A 16,386-nucleotide genomic window follows, 5' to 3' on the forward strand; every position below is an offset into this window, starting at 1 on the left:
GAAATTGATGGAAAATATATATAGGTATAATTATTGAGAAAGATTTTATGAAGACAGGAGTAGGGATCTAAATGTCAGGAAAAAAAAGAACACTGAGCGTAAGTTCCTCCCATGCCTTTTGTGTGGGTTTTGTCTATTTGATTGTTTTATTAGGAATTTTTAGAGAATATTTCTAAACATTTTCCAAATTTTGTATAGGCTTTTGTATCTTTAGGTAAGAAGTGAGCAAGTTTAAATTAGAAAGTATGTTTTTAAAGTGGGCACAGTTGTAGTGTATGTTCTTGTGTGGGTACTTATTAAATATTTGCTGAACGTATGAATGAATTAATGCTTAAATAATTTAGGTGTTTACAAAGAGTGACAAGAAAATAGAAAATTCATTAAAATTAGATTACAATAAAAGATCCAGAAGTAGATAACCTGAATACTCTTCAGATAAAGACAAATTTTGGAAAAGTAGAGTCAGGACAAGCCTGCAGATGATTCCGTTTGGTAGAGAAAGATTTGGTTAGATGGAGAGAGATAGTAAAAGTGTATTGTTTTTTTAAAGCACTACCCAGGCTAGATGGGGTGTCTTACAACACCTCTGTGCATGGTTGCCACCCAGTGTCCTTAAAAATACCAGGTCACATTGTATTTCTTAAAAAAAACGACAGAGAGAGAGAGGAGCAGAAGAGACTTCAGTGACATATCATTCAATCTTAATGGAGAGAGTATTATTTTTTCTTTTTGTCTTTTTCTTTTTTTTTTTTTCTTGAGACAGAATCTGGCTCTTGTCGCCCAGTCTGGTGTGTAGTGACGGATCTTGGCTCACTGCAACCTCTGCCTCCCAGGCTCAAGCGATTTTCCTGCCTCAGCCTCCCAAGTAGCTGGGATTACAGGCGCATGCCACCACGCCTAGCTAATTTTTGTATTTTTAGTAGAGATGGGGTTTCACCATGTTGGCCAGGCCGGTCTTGAACTCCTGACCACAGGTTATCCGTCCACCTTTCCTCCCAGAGTGCTGGGATTACAGGCATGAACCACCATGCCCAGCTTGAGTTGATAATTATTGAAGCTGAGTTATGAGTGTGTGAGCACTCACAAAATTGTTCTCTGTTTTTGTTTGAGATTTTCTACATTGAATGTTAAGAACAAAGAGCTAGGCCACCACAAAAAAACTGACTCTGGGAAGCTCTGTGCCTTCCACAGATGGAAGGATTTCTGGTCCCCAGTGAACACACCTCAGTTTGGAATGCCAGCTTCCCATGTACCAAAGAAGAACATTTTATTTTTTTGTAATAAGTAAGGTGCTTCAGAATATACAATACTTTGTTTGGTCTGGGGCTGAATTTGTTTTTGTGTTTGCTCTGACTTGCCGCCTCCTCTACCCCAACTTGCTACCACAGTTTTCAGAAGAGCAGCGCTTTAACAACTTCCTGAAAGCCCTTCGAGAGAAAGTGGAAATTAAACAGTTAAATCATTTCTGGGAAATTGTTGTTCAGGGTAAGTTGTCATTTGTCTTTTTCTGTAAATAGGCTATTTTATTATAAATATACATATAAATTCTAAATATAAACTATATTGTATAATGAGTTACGTGGGAAACATGATGACTTTCTACATGGCTTTGGGAAATGCTCAGTGTTCAGTGAACTCAAACTCTCCCTTAATAAGCATAAATACAAAGTGATAAATAATAAATAAACATGTAAGTTCCATCTTAGACTCTTTACTCAGTGTGACCTATTTCAGGGCTGTGCCTTTCTGTTTGTTGAATGGAGCAGCTGTGTGGGTGAACATTGTCCGCTTTCTCAGATCCTTAGGCCATTTCACTCCTGCTGGATCCACAGCCCTTTGGTTGACCTCACCCAGATTTTATCTCCCTGCTATTTTTCGGTTACCATATACTTGGACTTTCCATTTCAGCGGACCAGCATCTTCATGCACCAAAACCATTCAGTTCCTCACTTGCACAGCAACCAATGCAAATTAAACTCAGAAAGAAGACAGCACACATTCTTTCAATGTTAGGCTTGATCTTTGCTTTTTTTCATGCCCTTTGCCCCACCTTTTTTAGAACATGACCTGATTTTCTTTTAGAACCCAAGTATAAGATATTTCTTGTTTAAAATACATATTATGAAAATGATGATGTTTATGAGACAGAGAAACTTTTCACTTATACTAGAGATGCAAAATTTGTTTCAATCTCTCTTTGTGTGCAAATTCTGTATAAAAAGAGTTGCATACCTATCTGTCCACCTTCTAATGGGTAACTCTTCATCACACAGGTAACCATTTTTCTGACAGTTAATTTTTCAGCCCTTTCACTTCTGCACTGGAGAACAAAAGGAATTGGAATGGGTAGTGAAGGGTGCTTACTCAGATCACTTTTGTGTCTGCTGTTGACCCAGTAAAAGAAGGAGATTGGTTTTGGTATTTATTGAATGCCTATAGTATATTTGCTGAAAAGAAACTTATAGGACATATGCAAAATCCATATTTTCTGATAGCTTATATGCCACTGACAGAATACAGATGGCCAAGGCCATTCATAGGTACAAATAGATGTTAAATACATATGCTTTTCGGACAGTATGTCAGGTATCATCAGCCATTTGATGGAGGAAAATATCTTAAGAAGAGCAAACTAAAGAGTGGATTTTCTACCCTTGATTTGCTCTTACTGAGCTAAAATTGATGAACTATCCTAAATGATAGACATGCCCCTTGGTGAAGACCATGTTTTCTTCCTCCCTAGTCCTCTGGCCACTCTATCAATAGGCAGTAACATGGCCACAAGACAAAATGTATGCATAGTTCCATATTGGGTGCCTGATGGTTTGAACAAAAGCATACAATCATTTAATTATCATTTATTTATTGAACTTCTGCTATGTGCTACAGTAAGTCCTCCCTTAACATTGTCCATAGGTTCTTGAAAATTCTGACTTTAAGCAAAATGACACATAATGAAACCATTTTTTTTCTCATCAATGTTTTAATGAAACAACATTATTCAAGGACCTACTTTTGTTCCTTGGGAGGATCACTTGAGCCCAGGAGTTCGAGACCAGCCTGGGCAACATAGTGGGACCCTGTCTCTATTAAAAAAAAAAGAAATCTCCAACTCAAAGGTGGGAGGAGGTGTGGAAAGGAAAATGGGATTGGGGTTGTATCTCTGTGTTTAGATGTTACTCTGAATTACTTTTTAGATGGAATTACTCTCATCACCAAAGAGGAAGCCTCTGGAAGTTCTGTCACAGCTGACGAAGCCAAAAAGGTATTGAGGGGTAACTCTTTGTCTTCAGTTGAATTATTGTAGTGGACTTTATTTTCTTGATGCCCTCGAAGAAGTTAAATTTTATGGGTAACTAAATGAGTGTACTCATTTTGTATTCAGTATGTAAATTGCTTTAATCACAGCATCCTCATGGGAGAAATTATAATCTTACTCAGTTTTCTGTAGGCTGTGGTTATATTTCTGGAACTCATCTGTAATCCCAGCTTCAGTACCTCTAGAGCATGCTGTTGAACTCCATAGTGCACAAACTTAGCCTCAGCCCTGGTAAAGGCTATGAAATCCACAGTGGTTCCCACCCTGGCCATACATTAGTCACTTGGTGAGCCCTCCTTCCCTCTTTTTGTTGCTGTTGTTGTTAATACTGATTAAAAAATTAGAATTACTCTAGACATTCTGTTAGTCTGAGATGGGTCCTGAGCACAGCCGGTTTGTTTGCATTTTAAAACCCCTCCGTGATTGTATTATAAGTGAATAGAGAAACACTAGTATTCTAGCATAAGGGACGTCCAGGTATTTTCAGTAAAAGACCCCGTGCAGTCCCCATGAACTTTTTATTCACACACATTGTTAGGCCTAGGCCTCCTTGTTAGGTGTGTATTGAATCTGATTCAGCCATGAGTCAAATACATGTAGTTATTTAGTTCAGTAATCCTTCATTGTACCTCAAGGTTGTGATGAAATTTTAATGAATTAAGTTGAATAGCTCAGAAGTATGTACTTCATAACATTCAGTTTCAGTTACAGTCACTGACTAATGTAGTCCTGCTGGCACCTGACAGCTCTCAGTTACTAAGCTTCTACAATGCGCTAGGCACTGTGCTGGATGATAAGACAGCACCCCTGTCCTCTAGAAGCTCAGGCAGTTAAAATGGAGCAGAGGGAAACAACGGAGACTCAGAAAATAACTATACACACTAAGGGAGAGCTTGGTCTGGGGCTGGTGAATAGGAATCTGTTAGGGAAGTGACAGACGCAAAGCTGGAAATGTTAATCAGAAGGCTAAATTCAGGCCAAAATTTAAATATCTTCAATTTTCAACTAAGTAAGGCTTTTGGCAGAAACCATAGTATGGTTTGAAAGAGAAATTAAAATATACAAGAATTTTTATTAAGCACTTTGCCTAGCAAAAGATTTTTGTTAAAAAAACAAAACAAAACAGATGTCATCCCTACTTTCAGGGAGTAGGATCCTGGAATTTTCAAAGCATACTGTAAGGTGGTGATTATATCTCAGAAGGGATTCCATGGTGTCTGTACCCTCTGCCACAGTCAGTACTGAGCACCATGGGCTTGAGTATGCCATTTAACTGTTTGGTTTTATTTCTATTTGTCACTTTATACAATGTTTGATAGTATCTCCTCCTTGAACTGGGCTGTTTCAGTCAAGGTTCTCCAGAAAAATAGAACCAAGAGAACGTATAGGTGTGCGTGTGTGTGTGTGTGCACATACACACACACACACATATATACACATATATATAGAGAGAGATTTATTAGCTGAATTTAAGAAATTGGCTCGTGTGATTGTAGGGTTGGCAAGTCTGAAATTTGTAGGACCAAGCTAGCAGGCTGGAAACTCAGGCAGGATTTCTATGTTACAGTCCTGAAGCAGAAACCTCAGCTTTTGCTCTTAAGGCCTTCACTTGATTGGATGAGACCTACAAATATTATTAAGAGTAATCTTTGCTTAAAATCAGCTAATTGTAAATGTTAATCACATCTACAAAATACCCTCACAGCAACATCTAAAGTAGTGTTTGATGGAACAACTGGGGACCATACCCTAGCCAAGTTGACACATAATATTAATTGTCACGTGGCGTGAAGACCTATCAGTTTTTGCTAAACAAGTAAATCAGGAAAAATATTTTTTTGTTGTTATTACATTAAGAAAATTTGTTATCCAGGTGACAATTGGGTACATATTAGAGTTTTTGGAAGAAGTGAGGAGCCGTGACCTAAAAAAGCTTGTGTTTCCTCCCAGCAGCACATCTTAGCCAAAGTTAAACCAGAGTATTAGACAGGAAAGAAATCTGAAAACGGATGATGCACTTGCAAATTGTGCAAGGCTTGTTCTATAATGCAAATAGGATGTCTTCCTTGAAATGTAAAGGCACTGAGCCTAAGCATGAGGAATTTTAATGTCTGATGATGAAGCTATAGAAAGAAATTTCAGTTAATGACCGGGTAGGTATAAGATGGTGTCCTTAGATAATTCTGGTATCACCAGAACTGATGTCAGTTGTAGTTTAAGACAACTCTTCTGGAGCAGGAGAATCGCTTGCACCCAGGAGGCGGAGGTTGGGGTAAACTGAGATCGCGCTATTGCACTCCAGCCTGGGCAACAAGAGCAAAACTCAGTCTCCAAAAAAAAAAAACTCTCAAAACGTCACCATCTTTGAATAGAGAGAACATCATAAAAAACAAGTGGAGAGAATCTCTTCTACTTCAGCCATGGGTTGCCTGGCTCTGACTGGCCTCTTCTTCCTTTAGATCATAGTGTTTCGATAGTCAAGGCACAGAGAGTATGCTTCCAGTACTACCAGCAACACTGAACTTCACTGTCATGGCAGATAAGAAGTTAGGAAATTCAACAAAAATGTATTGAGTACCAGCTCTGTGCTAAGCACTTCGATATATATTATCTCATAGCCTCCAAAAGAAGTACATTGCACATTCACCTAGCAGACTCTCTTTCACATCTAGAAAATGCCATTTCCTTTTTTTCCCCCCTACTTTTATCAGTGCTTCAGCCAATGTAGTATGTATGCCAGGTATTTATATAACTCTTTCACTTCTAAAGAACTGTTTTTGTATGGTGTGTACCTAGAGCACTGTATACATCATATCTAGATAATGGTAGAAAATAAGAGTAGTAGAATTTTACTTGTATTCAATTCCCGAACCAAAGAGCCCAGTATTATCTCGGTGATCCTCACAGTTATCTGCTAAGAATTACCAAGAGCAGGAACTACCATCCCTGTTACCTCTGGGAAGCCAAGCCCCAGAAAGGTAAAGGTTACACTTGGAGCTCATGGAGGTAGCAAGAGAATTAAAATGCGTGTTCCTGTGCACCACACCAGACCTTCATTTTCAAGTGGATTAAGTTTTATAAGTGGAATCTTGGACCAGTCATTTCTAAAATACAGTAGTCCCTGTCTGCTTCATTTCAACAGATGACTTTCTGGGCCTAGAACCAGGTGGTGGTTAGAATAACCTGGAAAGTCATAGAGTAGACCCTGTAATTTTGACTCACCTTCGTTGTACACTGTATTATGTCTGTCAGTTCTTGTTAGTGTAGTGGTGCTCCCCCACCCCCCGTCACTATATCGTGCCTTACTGTGAGATTATGCTTTTGTGTCTGCTTTAATATCACATGAACCCTTTATTTTGTTTTCCAGAGTGAAAACTTGATCTTTTATATTAAAAATGCTTTTATTTATTTATTTAGAGACAGAGTCTTGCTCTGTTGCCCAAGCTGGAGTGTAGTGGCATGGTCTCGGCTCACTGCAGCCTCTGCCTCCCGGGTTCAAGTAGTTGTGCCTCAGCCTCCCGAGTAGCTGGGATTGCAAGTGCTCACCACCCTACCTGGCTAATTTTTGTATTTTTAGTAGAGATGGGGTTTTACCATGTTAGCGAGGCTGTTCTCAAACTCTTGACCTCAAGTGATCTGCCCACCTTGGCTTCCCAAAGTGCTGGGATTATAGGCATGTAATACCAGCCATTCCTGGCCTGAAAATGCGTTTAAATGGCATCTGTTGATTTTTGGAGAGAAGTGTAGAAAAAAGAGTATACATGTAGATGATAATGGGGAGAATTGCGGAGGAAGATTCTGGCTCAAGGAAGCTGATTCCTTGTGGTTTTAATAGAAGAGACATGCTTTAGCTATTTCTCTTAGCCAAGTGAGAGAAGTATAATCCCTTTTGACCATGCACTGAAATATTCATTTATATTGCCTTCAAATGTTCAATTTGGTCACTTCCCAAATAATCATTTAAGGAAACTTGACTATAATCAGTGAGGTTAAAGAACAATCCTCACAGTCCATTTAAATTCTTTTGAGGTACTTCCCGTAAGTTATTTAAAGTTAGCAAGCTGTCAAATTCTTGCTATTAAATGTTGACATTTGAAAGGAAGTAATTATCCAGGGATGTTCATTTTAAGTGAAAATTAAATTACAACTTTACATTTGTATAACATCTTAAGAGCTATTACCCTCCAGTGTGTTCTAGAAATATGTGGATTGTATGATCCTTTGAGAAATAGAAGGAAGTCAGCTCTGCTACAGAAATAGAAAGTTTTTCCATGGCATAAGTTTAGACAGTCACTTTCTTTTAAGTTTCCTGGTACCTCTCATTTAATTTTGAAACCTAGGCATAAATATTATCGTTCTTTAATGTTCATTTTTATTATTGTTATAAGCTGTCAGTTCATCCACTTTTTCTGTTTCTAGTTTGTATGATGAGATATGGTATTAGCATTTGCTGTTTGGTAGAATCTTTGTATAGCCTTTGTGTGCCCTTCATCTGTCAGTTCTCCCGGCTCTGTAGTGGGTAGAAGAGGTTGAGTGGTGTGTCTGAGAGCTCACAGTAAGTCACTGGCCTGGAATCTAGTTCTAGCACTGCCCTAGTCCTTCATTATCCTTTAGTATTGAGAAAGCAGTGAAGAAAGAGGATTTATCTCCATGGCATTGGGATCATTATTATTTTTTTTTTTTTTACCAGATTCCAAGAGGCTGAGCTATGTCTAAATAATTATTTGATGTAAGCTCTATGAAAAAAAAAGTTATTTTAGCACTTGTTTTTCTTGTAACTGCCTAATTTATCCTTCTTTATTGTTGACATTTATGGATTTTCCACCTTAGTATCACAGACATTAATAGATAGCAATGTGGCCATTTTACCAACGCCCCTGTCTAGAGAGGTAAAGTTTTCTGGCTCAGTGCCTCACAGCAAGCTAGTGGCCAGCAGAATTGACTGGAATCCAGACCCCCAGATGCCTGCTACAGTCACCTTATCACCACACCATGGTGCCAACTCTTCACGCCTTCAACTTATAATGCCACCGACCACATCTACCTAGAGAAAGGATGCCCATGCTCCCTCTGTCAAGAGGACATCCAGTTCTGTGTGTGAGAGTGCACAGGAATTCTCCAAAGCTTAGTGAAGGATTGAAGACAAAGGTTAAGAATCATTTCTTGAGAGCATTTTTGTCAAACTGCTGGCCCCTGTTGGACCCTATGACATTTTTCTTTGCTCTTTTCTGCTTTCATTTTCTGCCTTAATTCTCTGGTGTAGTTTGCTAGTACAAGAAAAGTAATAATGAAAATATCACAGTGTTACCCATAGTTTATTTAAGACTTGATACATTTAAGATATGATATTAAATTTTTTATTGAGGTAGAACATGTGTATAGTAAATGCACAGATCTTAACTGTGCAACTTGATGAATTCTTACACATTCATATACCTGGGTGCTCACCACCCAGATCAAAATAATAGAACATTTCCATCACCCCATAAGGCTCCCTGGTACCTTCCCAGTCAGAAGCCCCATCCCTCGAGGGAACCACTGTTCTGACTTCTGTCACTTGAGAGTCGTCTGGCCTGTTTTTGACCTTCATATAATTGGAATCACGCCTTTTTTCACCAATTATGTGATTATAGCTATGTAGTGTCCCTTTTATGGTTTTACCACAATTTATTCATCCATTCTCCTAATGATGGACATTTGCTTGTTTATCCTTTGGCTTTATGAATAAAGATGCTGTAGATATATATCTACATATATATATCTGTATATATATCTGTATGTATATATTACTTGGTGGACATATGTTAAGTGTATTCCTAGGAATTAGAACATAAAACTTACAATACCGTAAATACTTTTTTTATACTTTATTTTATCTGAGACTCATACATCCCCTAAGATAGGTATGGTAAGTAGTAGTATTCACATTTTATTTTTGAGGGAAATTAGTTATGAAAAGGTCAGGTGGCTTGCCTAGGGTTCCTGAGAAACTGACAGGGTTGTGTTCTCCACACTAGGCTACAGGATTTCCCTCTTGCACCATATTAGTGTTTATAGCATCCATTAAGCTACTAGTGGCATTAATGAAACCCAAATATATGTCATTTTAGGCAGAGTACATGCAAACTGACTTTTGATGCTTTTTTACACATCTAGATTGTGAGTAATCAAATCACCTGATGGTGTTGGAAACAACCCAGTGGAGGTCATGTGTTTTTACTTTGGGGGTTGGTAAGGGTCTGAGCACAAGATGATAGTTAGTTTTTTAGTCTTATGGGGAGGTAGGACTGGGAGTTTCTATATAGAGGTTATTGATTTCATTTCTCTGCTTGTGGCCAGGATTATATTTCAGTGTACTTGAAAAGTAGTAGGTTATCCATTTCATAAAGTTCTCCAGGTAAGGAGGCACTTTAATGATAACCCCGGGTAAGTGATGGTGGTTTGAGGAAGAAGGAATATGTCACACACGTGCCCTTTCTATCTGTTCTCTACTTTCTCAGCATGTTGCAGAGGGAAGGAACACATGAAAAAAGATGAGAGTTGACTCCTACCCCTTTCTGCAGAAGAGATTCAGAGAATCTCTTGCTTTTATTGAGAAAGCAGGCCAGTCATTGAGTTCTCTGCTCTATCTTGCTTTCCTGTCACTGCATTGGCTGGAATTACTTACAGTTACAAACACTGATGATGAGGAGTGATATGTGGAAGAGATCAGCCTTGCCTGGGGCATTGGGAAGGATAATGGATGGCAGCCCAGCTTTTAAACATAATTTGCTTACACAGAAATGTGAAGCAGATCTGTCAGGCAAATCAGTTGCAGACAATACTTAGCACTTGATGAAAATTTTTGCTGCTGCTCCTTTCTTCCTAGGAATTTGGCCTAGTCTCAGAGATGTACCATTTGTGCTTAAGTATATCTACCGTGGTCATACTGTGCCACCAGTCCTATGTTAACTTATTCTTTAATTGCAGTGTGAAGGGGGCTTTGCAGGTTGGTAGGGAGTGGGAATTTGAGATTTTAGAATCGCAAATTCTAAATTTGGCTGAGTGCCAAAACACATCAGGGATTTTTCTAGATTCATCAGTAAGTCCTTAAGTAAGGGGTCATACAAGGTGTAGTGGACTACAGAACCGTTGAGCCCATGGAGTTTTTCAGATGTTTGGAAGACACTGGTCATTTGTGGCCCCACAGAAATTTATGGCCGGATGCAACTCTGCTTTTTATTCTCTTGCCTCAACTGGATAATTCTTACCCTGTAGCCATATAGTTGTGATATCACAAAAATCCTGCAGGGGTTAATGATAATGAGTAGGAAAGGAGAGGTACAACATAAAAAGTATGATAATAACCCAGAAAACCCCAAATTAAAACCAATTTCAGTATCTAGGATAAAGTACAGTTTATTTAACCTTTACACATAAATCATATGCCAGTGAATGTATAGATTTTTTATTCATTTCTCTGTATTTGGCTCTCAGATATCTTTATTCATAATCACCCAGAATAAATAGAATGAATGAAACAGAAGCTTCCTTACAGATTGTCTGCTCCCATTGTGGGATTTTCTGTCTCTTACATCATAGATTCTCAGTCTTGCACATGGCCCAGTTTAGGGTCAACAAAGGACTATGGAAAGATCCACAAATGTCCTTAAAAGAAGATAAATTCCTTATTCGCTCAGTCAAAAAAGAAGTTAATGAATAGTGAGGTAGTTTTAACTGAGGGAAAACAAAGTCCAAGAGAGTGGTTGAGTCAACAAACAATTATGTCCATGGTGCTGACGAAGGCCCTGTACCTTAAGGCAGACATGACCTCCATTGTTACCACTTTGTTACCTGTGTGTGTTTTTGTATATGAGGAATGGAAGGACAGCCAGAGCTTTCTTGCTTCCTGAAACTTGCTGCATGCAGCCTCATATTTCATGGTTGACTTTGGTTTGACTTTTTAAAGAGACATATTTTAGTTTATAGGTCTTAGGTTTCAAAGGTCATGATTGTGTCCATTGTACCATAAAAATAACAGGAATGTAGAGAATGGCAGTTCTTACCATTTTTTCATGTTGAGAGAGTGAGGAAAGTATAACTATACTTTTTCCTCTTGGGTGGAAGCAACTACAGGAGAGCATGAGTGGGCTGAAAGGTTCGCTTACCGCATGCCTGCTCCATGCACTCTCACCCTGAGGAATGCCAGAATGCCTCTAGGGGCCAGCCAGTTGTGGTACCATAAGTGACTCTATTTACTGTTTCTGGCCCCCAAATGAAAAGTAGAAGTGCCCCACCTTCCACTGCCCCCTCTAAAACACTCACTCCTACAGGCAGGCTTGCTACCAGAAGATCACCTTCTCGTGTTAGGATAGATACGCATTGCTAGATAGATACGCATTGCTAGAACCCAGCTCTTAGAGGCAGCTGCCACATGCCTTGAAGGAAAAGGCTCCCCACTGCTATCCCTTGGAGGGACAGGATGGAAAAAGAGTGTTCAGATAAGTTTCAAGGGCACTCACCTGACTACCCTTTTAAAATCTGAGTGTCATTCCTAGATCCTCACAGACTTCACTTCCTGGACTTTTATTATGTATCTGTTTTTATTTTGTTGTATTATGTTTTATTACATATCTGCCTTTCAGAAGCTCCACATCTTGAACAGTGATGCTGAACGGTTTTCTCATCCATTTCTCATAAGAAGTCCCCCTTGTACTGCTTTTGTCCACAGTGGAATTTAAGAATAGATTATTCTAATCTTTTTTTTTTTTTCCCCCTGGTTCTTCATCATTCAACTTGAGATTATTCTAATTTTGACTTGATTCTCATGTTCCTTTCAAAAGAGCATACTAGTTTGGGATGGTTGGTTATTTTCTTAACCTTAGCTAGCCAACTTATTTCCTGTGGAAGCAGAACTGGAAACAGCAGATGTCCACCATGCTTATACAGGACCCTACACATAGTCACTGTCTTGACAAGCCATGTCATTTCCTCCCTCTTCATGAGCACTTTTTCTAGTGATAACTTAGTATGGACTACTTGAACCTCAAAACTGGGCCTCTCACCCAAAGCCAAATAAAGGAACTTAGGCCAGGATGATGTTTCTTTTGGGCGGTTTGCAGTGAGACTTTGCTAAGCAGGCTGCCTTAGGTTTCCCTGTGGCAATGCTAGCAGATTGTTCCCTCCTTCAAAGGGGCAAAAATACCATTTTGGTGTGATAACTGACTTTCTATTTACAGTTTCTGGCCCCCAAAGACAAACCAAGTGGAGACACAGCAGCTGTATTTGAAGAAGGTGGTGATGTGGACGATTTAGTAAGTACTTTTAATATGCACCTGGTGTTCTGTGATTGAAGTTGCCTGAGCTGTAAATACAGCCACAAAGGCTGATTATCATAGACTTGTTGCTTATTTGTGTTTTAATTTTCAATACACCAGAAGATCCCTACACCATTATTGATTGCCATTATACATTTAATCAGATAGGTAATTTCGTAATGGAAATTCCTGTGTTTCATGGTGTCAGCTATATTGTTCATTCAGATTAATCCTTTCCTTTGAAGGGCTGAAAAAGAACTAGGGAGGCTATTCCATTAGTAGCAAAATGTTGTAATTCATTGAAATTGCTCTTAGCCAAAAATAAGTAATACAACATGCAGTTTGTGTGGGTTGACAAATAAAAACAGCCTTTAAAAAGGCTACTTCTTAAATGTTTTCAATTAACTTAATGTAAACAAAATAGACCGATAGGCAGTTGAGGATTTCTGGACCCCGTTACACCATGTTGTTGATGCCTGAGAAGTTGTGTAGTAAATATTGTCTTTTATATCTATCCTTAATGTTTAGAAACTTCCCGCCTTTAAGCTTCATATGACAGCTGTCCAACAAACACTACATACTATGATGTCAACCTTTTTTAGAGACATTCTCATTGCTAAAATGAGTGGATACCTGGATGTTTAACTCCTAAAATAGTGAGCGGTGAATAAATGAGCAAGTACATGCATGTCTTCCAACGCAGAGAGTCATTTTCATTAAACCCTCTCTCACCAGAGAAGCAGTGGTATGAAATTGTCCTGGTTCCTTTCTAAGTGTGTTGTTCTTGTTTACAGTTGGACATGATATAGGTCGTGGATGTATGGGGAATCTACGAGAGCTGCCATCGCTGTGATGCTGGGAGTTCTAACAAAACAAGTTGGATGCAGCCATTCAAGGGGAGCCAAAAGCTCAAGAAATTCCCAGCAGGTTACCCGAAGGCGGATCACCTTAATTCTCTGTGGAATGAATACACACATATATATTACAAGGGATAATTTAGACCCCATACAAGTTTATAAAGAGTCATTGTTATTTTCTGGTTGGTGTATTATTTCTTCTGTGGTCTTACTGATCTTTGTATATTACATACATGCTTTGAAGTTCTGGAAAGTAGTTATCTTCTTGACCTAGTACTAGTATATCGGTGACAATTGCAGCCCTTGTGATGTGATTAGTGTCTCATGTGGAACCATGGCACCGTTATTGATGAGTTTCTTAACCCTTTCCAGAGTCCTCCTTTGCCTGATCCTCCAACAGCTGTCACAACTGATGTTGAGCAAGCAATAGCATTTGCTTCCTCCCAACAAGCAGCTGGGTTAGGAAAACCATGGGTAACGACGGACTCACTTCTCTTTTTAGTTGAGGCCTTTTAATTACCACATTACTCTGGCTCTATATATAGGTGGTTTTCTTTAAGTGGGGTGGGAAGGGGAGCACAATTTCCCTTCATACTCCTTTTAAGCAGTGAGTTATGATGGTGGGCTCATGAAGAAAAGACCTTCTTTTGGCCCAGTCTCTGCCATATCAGTGAACCTTTAAAAACTCAAAAACTGAGAAATTTACTACAATAGTTAGAATTATATCACTTTGCGATTCTCTACTTGAGAGCCTCAAGGAGAGAAAGTTTCGTTATATTAAAACACTTAGGTAACTTTTCGGTCTTTCCCATTTCTACCTAAGTCAGCTTTCATCTTTCTGGATGATGTCTCCTTTACTAAATAAGAAAATAACAAAGCCCTTATTCTCCTTTTTTCTTGTCCTCATTCTTGCCTTGAGTTCCAGTTCCTCTTTGCTTGGTGTACAGACTTCTTGGTGCCCAGTCACCTCTGTCTTCAGCACCCTCTTAAGTGGTCACTAATACACTATTTTGTACATGTAACATTAAAGGCATAAATGACTCATTCCTCTGTGAATTGCTGCTAATTATTGTCTGCAAAAGACTTCTTCAGTGCTCTGCTGAGAATTGAACACCCTTATCCATTGATTGAAAATGGATCTGCAAGGTAGAACATCATTCATTTAGCTGAGGAGAGAAAGGAGTGCTTTACTTTGGGCTTGTAGGCCATCCTGTCAATACTATACACACTTGCATCAAACTTGACATACAGGTGCCCATTTAAAGTAACCCCAACAGAGGATGACATCATAGTTTCTGGTTAGTTAAAGCCTAGGGGTTGTTTGTGACTTGGACAAAACTGAGACATTCTTAGAACCACAGAGTAGAAACTTTTATCTCTGAAATCTTCATTACTCTTATCAGATCCTCCCAGCAATATGAATCAGCTCAGTAAGTATGGCTCTGTCAGCAGCCCCTGTCTTTGGCAGTTTGGGGAATTTCTTTTTGGAAACATCTGTCTTTTTGTCATGCCAGGAAAAGTTTAAATCAACTTAGTCCTTTAGATCTTCTGATACTTTTTGACTTGGTTTGAATGTAGCAGGATTATTTGTGCTTCTCTAACCCTGTTTCACCTAAATCTGAATACCTCAAGGAAGAAATTAGTTTCACAGGCTAAGGAGAGAAAGAACTAAATGAGTCATGTACTTACCAAATCCATTTCATACAGGCACAGTATATGTGCTATGTAGACTTCCTCAGAGCATACTGTTTTGAGGAGGGACAGCATGTTTTGCATGAACACATGAAAGTCCTGTTTCCCTGAAATGAGATTGGCAGATCTACAGAACTCCCAGGTGTTCGGCTGAGTGTAGCCTTGGAGGACAGCAAGTGCTGTATTGTCCTCAGTCTGCCATGGGCTGCCCCTCAGAAACCCAATAATCCCACAAATGATAGGCTTGTCTGTAATTGCAAGTCACTGACTATGCTCCCTGTCACCTTTTTCTTCTATGTCACTAAAATTTGTTGAAAAGGAGTCATCCTCTTTGTGACCCCCCCCCCCCACCCAAGTCACAACTCAGATGACATGTATTTCCAAATGCCCCCTTGATGGTATGTGCTGTCCCTCATTAAGTATCACTATTTTAAATGTTGGGTTTTAATCCTTTGCCAGTTAATTTACATAAAAGATTTAGAATCTTGGAAAACTAATTGAAAAATCGTGTTGGGATTAGGCAGCATTTTTTTTTTCCCCAAGTCCAGGATGACTTTGAAAATAAATAGACACAGATCTCTCCTTCTGTTTTGATGATGTGCAGTGCTAATGACTGGCTTTGCAGTTAATTTTGATTCAGGCAACAGATGTTCTGTTTGGTTCCCTGTCTCCCGTGGGCGTCATTTCATGTCCCCTGCCTTCCCCCAGATATTCTAAGTTCAGGACACAAGCTTGTGGCCCATGCAGAGCAGATGCCATGAGGGGACACAGCATGAGTACAGGAGGAAACACTGGGCTAACCCAGATACTGGACTTGAGTCCTGCTTCTGCTGCTTGCTGCATGGCTTCTGTCACAGTGCTAAACCTGTGACCTGCCTCACAGGCTTAGTAAGAGCATGCCCATAGAAGTACTGTAACCTAAAATGCTTTCTACAAATGAGATGGTTTCATGAAAACTCCAAATCCAGGGCCTGGGCAGAATATAACTTTTTTTTTTTTTTTTTTTTTGAGATAGAGTATCACTCTGTCACCAAGGCTGGAGTGCAAGTGGCTCGATCTTGGCTCACTGCAACCTCCACTGACCAGGTTCAAGCGATTCTCCTGCCTCAGCCTCCCAAGTAGCTGGGATTACAGGCATGCACTGCCAAGCCTGGCTAATTTTTGTATTTTTAGTAGAGACGGGGTTTCTCCATGTTGGCTAGGCTGGATTCAAACTCCTGGC

At 39.3% G+C, this 16,386-nt stretch overlaps 1 protein-coding gene across 3 annotated transcripts in view; it reads left to right on the plus strand.

Moving 5' to 3' along the window:
- Positions 1-14,517, plus strand: part of XRCC5 (X-ray repair cross complementing 5) — a 98,328-nt gene extending 83,811 nt beyond the window's left edge. For 2 of the 3 annotated variants that reach the window (XR_003122126.1, XM_025404556.1), the window contains exons 18-21: positions 1,389-1,485; positions 3,198-3,265; positions 12,538-12,612; positions 13,410-14,517. Coding sequence is in view for 2 of the 3 variants with exons in the window: in XM_025404556.1 (XP_025260341.1) it covers positions 1,389-1,485; positions 3,198-3,265; positions 12,538-12,612; positions 13,410-13,424 (255 nt within the window). In the remaining variant the exon portion in view is untranslated. The remainder of the gene's footprint in view (positions 1-1,388; positions 1,486-3,197; positions 3,266-12,537; positions 12,613-13,409) is intronic. The other variant, XM_025404557.1, reaches the window with a different exon arrangement.
- The last annotated feature ends 1,869 nt before the right edge of the window (positions 14,518-16,386 follow it).

The sequence above is a fragment of the Theropithecus gelada genome, chromosome 12, assembly GCF_003255815.1.
Source record: "Theropithecus gelada isolate Dixy chromosome 12, Tgel_1.0, whole genome shotgun sequence".
NCBI lineage: Eukaryota > Metazoa > Chordata > Mammalia > Primates > Cercopithecidae > Theropithecus > Theropithecus gelada.